The 11,264-nt window shown below is 40.7% G+C and overlaps 1 protein-coding gene and 1 long non-coding RNA gene across 3 annotated transcripts in view; one reads left to right on the forward strand and one right to left on the reverse strand.

Moving 5' to 3' along the window:
* nme9 (NME/NM23 family member 9) overlaps nt 1-10,429 on the reverse strand; it is an 11,028-nt gene extending 599 nt beyond the window's left edge. The window contains exons 1-16 of one of the 2 annotated variants that reach the window (XM_034232357.1): nt 10,408-10,429; nt 8,259-8,316; nt 6,751-6,854; nt 6,586-6,657; nt 6,214-6,330; nt 5,181-5,265; nt 4,935-5,017; nt 4,750-4,842; nt 4,106-4,260; nt 3,629-3,825; nt 3,025-3,169; nt 2,836-2,943; nt 2,171-2,322; nt 1,930-2,074; nt 881-1,143; nt 593-676 (exon numbers count right to left, since the gene is read on the reverse strand). In XM_034232357.1, coding sequence (XP_034088248.1) covers nt 593-676; nt 881-1,143; nt 1,930-2,074; nt 2,171-2,322; nt 2,836-2,943; nt 3,025-3,169; nt 3,629-3,825; nt 4,106-4,260; nt 4,750-4,842; nt 4,935-5,017; nt 5,181-5,265; nt 6,214-6,330; nt 6,586-6,657; nt 6,751-6,854; nt 8,259-8,283 — 1,828 coding nt within the window. In that variant the 5' untranslated portion in view covers nt 8,284-8,316; nt 10,408-10,429. Of the gene's footprint in view, nt 1-592; nt 677-880; nt 1,144-1,929; nt 2,075-2,170; nt 2,323-2,835; nt 2,944-3,024; nt 3,170-3,628; nt 3,826-4,105; nt 4,261-4,749; nt 4,843-4,934; nt 5,018-5,180; nt 5,266-6,213; nt 6,331-6,585; nt 6,658-6,750; nt 6,855-8,258; nt 8,317-8,409; nt 8,740-10,407 lie in introns of those variants that run through there. The other variant, XM_034232356.1, reaches the window with a different exon arrangement.
* Nucleotides 337-5,324, forward strand: LOC117556817. The gene is made up of 3 exons (XR_004570628.1): nt 337-1,116; nt 3,111-3,280; nt 3,653-5,324. It is a non-coding gene; the product is annotated as an uncharacterized LOC117556817 (long non-coding RNA).
* Nucleotides 10,430-11,264: the final 835 nt, after the last annotated feature.

Here is an 11,264-nt window from a genome sequence, read left to right on the forward strand (position 1 = left end):
GGGTTCCTACGGTCATTAAAAGTCATGGAAATTCAAAATGCTAATTCCAGGCCCTGGAAAAGTCATGGAAATGTAACTAAAGTTGCATCAAATATAATTTATATTTTAGCTAATCGCCGAAATATTATTTAAAAAAAAAATATTAATACAACGATAATAAATACTGTATCGTATAGTAATGAAACGTAAAATGGCATTTAACTGACGAGGTATTTTGGTGGTGAGAGATTTTAGTTGCTTAAGCGTGTAGAAGCTAGTAAGCCTACTATTTGATGTGTTTTAGATAGGCACAACATGTTTCATATGCAGACCTTATTTTCCTGTTCCATGTTCAAATAAACCATTTTCAGTGGTACCGCTGAGAAAGAGTAATTGTTTCGGTCATGGAAAATTAGGTAAAGGTCATGGAAAAGTCATTGAAAATCATTGGTGAAAAAGTGTATGAACTCCAACACATAGAAGTCTGGCAAATGTCTCGCCTCCAAATTCAATTTTAGCAATGTTTTCCAGAATTGTTGTTGTTGAAGTAGCAACTTTAATGTTGACATAGCTGAGATACGGACAAGCTCTTAACATTGGAACAACTTCATACCTTCATGATGGTTATCAGACATTTCTTCAGTGGAAGATCTGGACATTCCTGTGTTTTCATCTGAAGAATTGTCCTGCTCTTTCTCTGCAAACAAATTATCTATTTCAAGTCTCAGGTTTCAACAATTTTGTTTTCAATGATATATGGAACTAAAGCTGGGTGAAATATCGTTTCTAGCAAAAAGGGTGTATAAAAGGCAACAGGAAACAAACTGTGAAGTGCTGTTGTTTATTTGTAGGCAGATGGTGTGCCAGATGGAAGAGACTGCCACACACATCATATGATTACCTGAAGTGATCGTGTTAGTCCCTCCATCAGCGGTGAGCTCTGCGTCAGAGCAGATGTCACCGAAGATAAAACGGATCTTCTCCTCTGCATGCTGCTCATTGGAGGAGCCGTGCACCGAGTTGTGGAGGATGTCGGAGGCAAAGCGTGCCCTCAGAGAGTCTGGGGATGTTTCCTTAGCTTGTTCTGGGTCTGTGGGGCCCATTATGACCCTCCATTCCTCCACTGCATTTTCCTTGGTGAGTACAAGCATCAAACAGGGCCCCCTGAAACAACCAATGAAAGGAAAACAGACCAAATGTTGTGTCAATGCTGTTCTTTGACCTGTTTCCTGGTGAAGCCTGGTTATGCATTCAGAGGACTGCTGCTGTAAAGTCGTGATGGATCGTTTTACATGCTGGGCTAGTTTATATGAGAGTGAATGCTGACACATGCTTTTTGACTGAAGAACCTTAACTATTCAATGTCAATGCAACACTTTCAAACTAAGAGGTGAAAGAGCTTTGCACCTTTTTATTATTTATGTTTGGGCTATCAACTTAGTGTGCTCTTTGTTATATGGAAAAAACAACACCACAATTTCTACGCCGAAATTAATTGGTAGAATAATGAAATTACTCTACAACATGGCTCTTTTTTATTGTTACAAAAAGCTGCGTTCCCCAGTGTGAATACATTTGGAGAATTGCAGGTAAATATATTCCTAGACATGTAGGCCACCCCTAGGCTAGAATATGAAACAAAAATGAGGCTAAACCTGAGCTAGCATTGAGGGATAGAGACAGTAAAGGTGTTTTTCTGAACTGCCCAGCTGCACATATCTCTGCACTTTGTATCAGCCAAGTGAACAGAGCTATCGGGGCGGAAGAAAACTCAAATATTTCAATGTGCAATGGAACAAAGAAAGAAATTGAGACAGACTTCATAGCAACTGGCCTGAGGCTGCCTCAATTTGAAGCAGCCAACATGACTGTTAAAACTTCCAGAAGCAACAGAATGAGGTTTGCTGTGGTCACTGCTCTTTTCTTTTGACTGTTCGGGTACAAACGTACCGACACATGAACTCCACCAGTTGTTTAAAGAAAGGCTTCTCTCTCTGCTCTTTGTAAAACTCCTCAGCCATGTCCCTCGACAGCACCGCCTCCTTCAGCTGCGTTACAGAGAAACCTCTGCCCCTGATCTCCTGCAAAATGTTATCTGTTAAGAGTCAATAGAAAATGTAATATTCATTATTCATGCCCATTTTAACAACACAAGTACATTTTGATATTGTTCTTGATGGCCCAAAGGTACCTCTGTGTTCCTCCATTGCATCAGGTTTGATGACTGCTAGAGTTTTCTGTTTAGGGAAGAAGAAGTGAATCTCTTGTTCGGCCGCTTCCAGGCTCTCGCTGCCATGCAGCTGGTTGATGGGCTCGTTCTCCACAGCAAACTGAGCCCTTAGACTGAGGGAGGAGGGATACAGAAGTCAGCTCTGCAGGGAGCTACCATCAATATCTAATAGCTCTTATTTGAGGGTTTCATGGAATTCTTTTTGGACTACGTGGTGTGCTTTCTTGTACTTTTCTTCAGCCTGCCTTGTCTGCTTCTACTTCAACTAGTGGTTTCCCCAATTGCCTTCCAAGAAATGGCAGAAACTGGAGTGAACAGAAAGAGATTACAACAAATGTTCTCTCTAAAATGTGTCTTTGCCTTTGGCTGTACTACTGTCAGAAGAGAAACTGTTATTGTTGAATTCCTCCTGCGTGAATGGCAAGCCTTTTCTGTCTATTATTACACTAGTGATTTAAATAACCTGAAAAAACCTGACAAGGTTAAAAAGAGGTCAAAAGAAATACAGGGTTCTTCCTAAATAGCTGTCAGATCAATTTAAAAACGAGAACTCTATTAGTAATGTTTCCACAGCGACTTCATGACTCATTGAAGTGTGTAAATGAGTAGAGCCTCACATCACTCACCATTCAGGATTTTCATCTTTGGCTTCATTAACGTCAGAGGGACCAAGAATGTTCTTCCAGAGATAGACAGCTCCCGTTCTGCCTAGAGCCAAAGCTAGCACCGGCCCACTGTAAATACACACTTGTTTAATGCACATCTGCAGCAACATACTACTCTTTAGAATGTTTTTTAGAGCATATGTGTGTAACCTGGTCATGCTTCGGAGCAGTGCAGGAAAATAGTCCTCCTCAACGTGTTGGAAGTAAAACTGTCTGACCTGCTCCTCTGTCAACAGCACATCTCTTTGGAGAGCCACGGTGAAGCCTGACTTATGGATATGAGCCAAGATCTCCTCTGCAGAATTGTACAAATAAAAGACACAATCATTTGCTGGAACTGCTACCTCCGCGACCCGACCACGGATAAGCGGGAGAAGATGGATGGATGAATCATTTGCCGGTTTAGGTAGAGAGACATTTGGCTACTGCAGTCATACATCCTACAATCATGAATGTTTTTGTTGAAACAGTTTGAGCAGATTACTTTTGTTAGCAGTTTGTTATTGTATTGTATTAAACTGCATTAGTTTTAGCTAGATGTATTCTATAAACTGGCATATTCTATTTTAAAATAATGTAAATAGCCAATAGTGATAATTCAATGAAAGAATCTGGAGCTGCAGATGTTTCATTCAACACCTTTGATGTGGAACTCAATAAGCAGTCCCACCATTTCACTATGAACCATCTTTATGCGTGTGTATCTGCGTTCGCATACGTGTGAACTTGTGTTTGCATTTGGCCCTGACCCCACCTCTTTTTTCTCTGGCAACGTCAGGCCGGATAAGAGCCAGTGTCCTCTCCACACGCTCTTCCTCCCCATCCTGCTCCGTTGCTGAGGCCGTCCTAAAGTTGGGGAAGAAGAAGGCGAGCTCCCTGCTGGCCTGGTCGATGTCCTCACTGCCGTGCACGGCGTTGAACAGTGTCTGTGTGCCGTATTGTGCCCGCAAGCTGCAGGAAGCCGGGGGGGGGGGAAAGGAGAGGAGAGCAGATGGTTGCTCGGCTGGTGCTCAACCAGAGAGAAGCATAATGTTTGGGTGTGTCTGACGGAGCATGTGAGAATGTGCTGTTCATGTGCTTTACCCGCCTTAAGCCTGAGATCGTTTCACACAATCAACCGTGTGAATACACAAATGCTCTTCTTTACAAATACTTAAGGTTGATCTTATCATACCAGATCTTACAGTTGTAACTCTTTTTGTGAATGAAGAATAATTTCCAGCAAACTAACCTTTCTGGTTTTTCCCTCCTGGCTTCCTCTATGTCTGCTGGACCAATGTACTCCCGCCATGCTGGGACAACGTTAGCTGAGCCCTCAACCTGAGAGAGAACCAGAACGTGGGACGGACCACTGGACATAAACTGCACCAACTCCTCAAAGCAAGCCTACAAACCACATAAACACAGAGACAAGAGAATACACACATGTTAGGCAAAGAAAGTGTTTTTAAATCAGGCCTTACATTTACAAGGTGAAAAAGAATGAAGAAAGGCGGATCAAAAATATATTATAATATTTGTTCATTGTTTTTTAACTAGCCCCTTTCCTCATGTTTTGTATTTCTCAATCTGGAATCATTTAGTCTCTTCACAAACAGCACGATAAGCAAAAAAAGCAACACAAAAAAAAGCTGCTTGCACAGCAGACCTATTTTAAGCCCTGTGCAGAAATGCAGATGGAAGTGTGATGTATTGCAAACTAATTGCAATGATTTTTGCACTGTTCGTGACTGCCCTACCATTAGGATGTTTATTCAGAATCTAATTGCCCAGACTAATCACACAGACGAGTGTGCCAAACACAAAGAATGTGTTTATGTCAACTGTTTTCTGTCATGTTTGGGTGAGATGTGCTCTTTAGCTTTAGCTCCATACCTCTTCTGCTTTATGCTGGTAAAAATCTCGAGCCTCAGCCTCAGTCAGCGTGCGTTCCTCTTGGGCCAGGATCTCGAACCCAGCGTCTTGAATCTAGCCAGGGGATTAACGTTGGGTTAATGAACTAATATCAGCAGGAAAGGTTGAGGCAATATTGTCTTTCAGAAGGTGAGCAGTCTGCGTACCTTCATAATGAGCTCATTTGCCTTGCCGTGAGCAACAGCATCTGGTTTTATGATGGCAACTGTGTAGGATTTACTGGCAGGAACTACGGGAGAAAACAGCTTGAGTCATGATGGTTGATAATGCAAAGATGAATCATTATGACGCTGGGTAACAACCGTGATTATCAGGGTAACAACATTTTCAGTATAAGGATAATGACAAAAAGTATATAGACCACAAATAGTATTATAGTGTCTCCACAGTACCTATTATGCTGTCTTCTTCTTCTGACTGCTCAGGCGTCTTCTCCTCGTCTTTTTTCTCATCCTCCACCAGACCTTCATCTGTAACCTGAGGGACACAAAAATACCAAATAAAAACACTATTCCCTGAACATGGGTGTGTACAAACACTGCAATGCCATTGATTATTTTAATGTTGATTATTCTGCCAACAATTTTGATCTAAGGAATGCCAGAAAACAGTGACAAATGTGCATCCTGGGAATGTTGTGACCAACAGAAGCTTATCAAGGGTCAACTTGTTCCTGTGACTTCTTGAGAGGTTCCCATAGCAGGAGAGAAGTCGGAAATGTCAATAAGTCAAACCACTCATTAAGTGACCTGTAGACCGTGGTATGGGTGTAAAAAAAGCAGTAAATGAACACACAAAAATGTACTGATTATTTCAGCTGCATATATAGAAAATATTTTGTTCTCTTTGTCTGATTTAATGTCGGCAGTTATGTTGCAGTGTTTTTCTGTTGCTTCTGTTTGTAGCATGGTGTTCATTTTTTGGCGTTGGTGAACTCCAGTTCGAATCCCGCCTCGGCCGCCACTGCGTCAGGCCGTTGTGTCCTTGGGCAAGACACTTTACCCGCATTTGCTCCTGTGGGTAATGTCCGCAGTAATGACTCTTACATGTGTAATGTGTACTTGTAAAGCGCTTTGAGCACCTGTAAAAGCGCTCTAATAAAAAATGTAATGCATTATTATTATTATATATCTGTTCTAAAAGTTTAAATAAAAGGCAAAAAACAACGCAATTAATAAAATGTCTTAACAGTTGCTGATTAACTTTCTCTGTTGTGTAAGGTCATTTTAACAGAAATACATTTGACATGTCATAGAAGGAAAAGCACAGGAGTAAATAAAAAAATACTGAATTTGTCTAGCTCGTTAAGTTTAAAGACCTCCAAATTGTCATGGCTGACTGGGATACTTCCCTAGAATTAAAGTCAACATGCTTTTCCTAAATTGGCATGTCTGCATTGAAGTATGTTTATGTATTTCTGCTCACCCCTTTGCGTTCAACACCTGTCTCCAGGACCAATTTCTCCTTGGCCAGTTCCTCCACAATTATCCTCTGAAGCAGAGGAGCGTTGGCCCCTCGCAGCACCGCCACCAGCTCCCCACCCTGTTCATTCAACACAATCCAATTCAACTAAACAAGTGGTAACATATTGAAATGCTTTAAATACTTTAGGTCCATGTAAGCAGGCTCAGGAATAAAACAAACTCTATGAAAAGATAATACACAGGATATCATGTAAAAAGAAATAGACAGGAAATAAACTTGAATAACTTGAGAAAGAAAATGTTATACAAAGGAAGCACAGCATGGAAACAAGCATTTACTAGCAGGCAAATACAGTATATACCACACACACACCCCATAGAAGAGGAAGGTGGGCTCGCATTTCCCTCGATACTTCTCCAAAGTGGCAATGCTGTCTGCCTCGGCCTGTACCACACAAACACAAAAAAACATGTTTAAGGCGGCTCCTCTTGTTTTGAAATTTAAATTGTTCACATTATACATTTAATTAGAACTTACCGTGGCAAAATGCAATAGGTCATCAGCCAGTTCGTTCTTTATTTTCCGTAAGAGACTAACCACAGCTCGACAGGGGCCGCACCACTGTTGGTACACATCTACAACTGGAACAGACACAGTGTGTGAGCATTGACAGTCTATATAAAGTGTGTGATTGAAGGTGAGTGGACTGGTGCAAGCATTCAAACTGCAGTTTTCCCAGTGAACACAGTGTGGCAGCAACATACAATAAATTCAACTCATGACAGTCAACATTCACATTTTTTTTTCACTTGTTACCAGTGTATGCTGATTTTTTTTTTTTTTAAATGGACAAGTTGTCACCTGTCCCCGATACACAGGCTTCTAAAACATTATACAGATAGATACGAAGATGGACTTAAACTGACATACTACAGACTGGTTTACTTATAACTTATGCGAAGGTTACGTATTTTATGATCGTTTTACTGTAGTTACAAACCTCTTGTCAAAATGGGCCTTCCTGCACATGGGAATCTGTGTCCAGAGAAAAGGGGGTAAAGTTCTGGTAGAGTGGATGATCTGGGTCATCTATGTGATTGTGTGGCTTTGCGTGTAAGGGATGGATGACACAATTGGTTGGGGGTAGGAATACTAATGAGTGTGCTGATGTACCTTGAAAAAGCACTCACTCCCTAGGTGTTTTTGTAATTTTGTTGATTTAGAACTGGGAATTATAATGGATTTTTACTTGGATTGTAAGAAATGGACCAACACGAAGCAGTCTTGTTTTCAAATATTCCAAAAAATTGAAGAGCATTGGGAACACTTCCCCCTTTACAAAAGAAGCCACATTATTAGTGCAACAGGATCTGACACCTGATCCAACAAAGCACCATTAAATCCATTATTATAAAACGAGAGAATATGCCACCACAACTGTATTAGTCATTTTAAGATAGGACCAATACCAAGGGACCATGCAAGGAGTGCTTTACTCAGAGAAGCAACAAAGAGACAAAAGATAACCCTGAAGGAGCTGAAACTCTTAAAGTGGAAATTGGAGTATCTGTCCATAGGACAACTTTTTAGCTGTAAACTTCACAGAGCTTGGATTTATGGATGAGTGGCCAATGCTAAGAAAAAACACATTTGGAGTTCCCCCAAAACTGCATGTGGGAGATTTATGGTGGTATGGTTTTTGAAGCCCTGCATGGACTGACACCAGGTTACATCTGTGAACCCAGTTCATCCATTATTGGCCTTAATCTGTGGAATAGTTTGCAACTAACAATTATGTCCTTAGATCCTTAGCCTCTATCCAATCCTTATAAAGACATGCCTGATCACATCCTGTTATCATGGTTTCTTATGGTTTTATCAATACATGCTAAGCTTTTATTAATTTACTTATATTGTATAGTTCATGTCAGTATCACGCATAGGTATCACGCCTGCTTTGCTTATCCAATCACTTTTGTCAAAGTGTGTTGATTAAATGTGCTTTACTAATTGACCTACAATCAGGTTAGATATGAAGTTCTTACCTGTTAAACCTTTGGTTGCAAGCATCTCTTCCCACTGCTCTTGGTTTGTGACAGACGCCTGGAAAAATACAAAAAAACAAATAACATCAGGGCTTCGTGAAGTTAGTTGACTTTTGTCAACATTACAGACGCCATGTTGTGTTTTTCCAACCTGCAAACTCGCTTCTTTCTTCTTGCCTGCCATTTGATTAGTTAATATTATAGTTTTCAATCTACATGAAATGCTAGAAACCTTATGCTGATTACTAAATCCAACTGCTCAGCTGCTGCACGCACTTGTTTGGCCCCGTGGTTGCTAAGCAACGGAGCCTTCCGGGGAGTTCTGTTTTTCGATGGAAGTGCACTTCATTAAAATCATTATCTTAGAGGCTTCTCAATACTCAAATGTCCCCTCCTCGACTCCTCGGTCCTCCGGTAGTGACCCGGAAATGAATTTCAGCGCGCCATTTTGAAGGACGTCTCATTTCTCTAAATGCACACCGAGGACCGAGCATCGAGCGTCGAGGAGGCTCTCTGGAGGAGCTATAACTGAGGATACACTAATGGTTCCTCCACGGCTCCTCCACGGATGCATTTCCGGGAACGGTGGAGGCGTGACGCACGGCCGGACTTATCTCAGCCAATGACAGCTATGCATGCATCCCCTGGATATTATTTTAGAAACTGCTTTCATCGCGTCGCGATGTTTCCAGAGAGAACAGCTGTAAGGTCCATGTAGAAAGCAGAGCAGTGTGTATAATATATATCACTCAGTATAACAGGCCTACTCTCTTTATTTGCTTTAGTTTAGTAGATATCTACAAACAAAGAGTCGATATTTTTCTAAGACCATTGCTTCACATAATAAAATACACAACGGCTTATGCTTTTGGAGCTGTAGGTGTGTGTGGTACAGTGTGTAGGTGTGTGTTGTACAGTGCGTAAATGCGGCGGACAGACGGGACTCAGTTGGTTTGGTGTCCTCTGCTTACTTTTAATAGGCCTACTTGTAAATACAACTTTTGGCCCGTAATTTCAATTCCCCATTTCAGCGACCAGAGAGAGGGGGGGATATATCCAGTCTCTGATTGTGTTACGTTATTATGAGAGTGCTCTCATACTTTAAAGGGATAGTGGAAATGGAACCTCAAATAGTTTCGTTTTAACTTATATACAAGCATAATTACGTACCAAAACAATCACACCTGATTAAAAAAATATAATAATTGCCTTACGCATGTTAGAAGCACTTTATTGCAGCTTCCCCGAAGTTTTTTAGAAACGAAATGTTCGACTCAGCCAAACCGGAAGTGACGAAAATTTAGGAAGACGATACGATAACAAACCATGGCGTCTATGCAGAATGAACGTGGAAGGGCAAATATACCAGACAAAGAAGAAGGATTGTACGAGGTATCCAGTGATGATAGCGAGTCAGAAACATCCTCTCGGCTTTCCTACGAAGATGTCGTTGTAGGAACTGAATCTGAATCCGGTTCAGTAAGCGACGATGGTGACAATATTGAGCCAGACGATGGACCATTACGTCCTTATTTGTTCGAGCCCGAGCCCGAGGTGATGGTTCACGGCATGGGCAATGGCGAGGATGACCAGGACCAGGCGCCAGATGATGCACCCCTACGCACAAATAATCTTGACTGGTAGGTCCCTAAGCATAGCTCACGCATCTTAAGATCACCTGTAGCCTTTACAAATATTAATCATTGTTAACCAGTTAAGCCCGAAGGTCCCCCCCAGTGGACCCCTCCCACAGTTTTTTTTCTCTCACATGTCTCAGGGCTTCTTAACATTTATGAAACTATTAATGTTTCATACCCTTTTAAAGGTAAGAAACTCCTCTAACTGACAATAAGAACAATTGTTAGCTAGAAAAAACACAAGAGTAATACCAAGCCTTTGAATTAGCATTGAGCGAAACAATGCTAACTAATGCTAACGCTTTTTTACACACAACACACGGTAGAAATGCCCTTATTAGTTAATACTATCTTAACTGCACAAACAAGATATACGATTTAAAGCTGAGACTCCACAGATTCCACACATGTAATGTCATCACTGTAAGACCTCGAATTCCTGGAGCTATCAGCCAGAAAAGAGAAAGTAAACAACATCCGGTTCCAAAAATATTACAATAATTACGTCTTACCTTTTTTGATTTGTGATCAAAATTTCACCCACTGACGACGAATGGCTGGGTTTCTTGGAAACGCATGCGTCGATACGCCATTCTCTGCATTTGCTGTCGCACTACAGCCATACAAAACACATCTATTCACCATAATAAAGGTCGGCTATTCACATGCAAATGCTATTGAATGTCCGCCATTGTTTGTGCCCGTCTTCCTATGCTCTCGTCATCACCCGAAGATTCCCGACGATTCCCGAAGTATTTCGTTTCATTGAGAGGGCGCAGTAAAATTGAAAATAAAATGAAACTAGGCGCATGAAATAAAAAAAAATTGTTTATTATGCTTATTTTTAATAAAAATACATAAGTTAAACCCAAAATTCGCGGATTTCCACTATCCCTTTTAAATTGTATATATTTATATAAATATATTTGTGTGTGTGTGTCCGCATCTGTAGCCTGTTATTGTCTCATTATACCGCACTCTCAATGAATTCAAAGTAAATATGTGGGGGAACAATGTTCAGCTGATCTAACAGAGATACAATGCTATGACAAAACACTCGACAGCTGATTGATTGATTGATTGAAAAGTTTATTAACAGCTTGTATATTGGGTACAGTACAGTACAGCTCAAAACATACAATTGTTAAGGGGATGCAGACCAGAGAAAGACTTTCGTCTTGTTTACATCAGGGTCCCCCATTTCCAATTAATCATATCATTTAAGACATATAATACATATTTGACATACAGATGGCTTATTTACAATTTACATACAGGTGGTTTTTTACATACAGATTGCTTATTTACAATTTTCATTTTAGATTTCGTTCTAATACATCCTAACCGGACATTTAAGACATACCAAGTC

This window comes from Gymnodraco acuticeps, unplaced genomic scaffold, assembly GCF_902827175.1.
Source record: "Gymnodraco acuticeps unplaced genomic scaffold, fGymAcu1.1, whole genome shotgun sequence".
In the NCBI taxonomy this organism is placed as follows: domain Eukaryota; kingdom Metazoa; phylum Chordata; class Actinopteri; order Perciformes; family Bathydraconidae; genus Gymnodraco; species Gymnodraco acuticeps.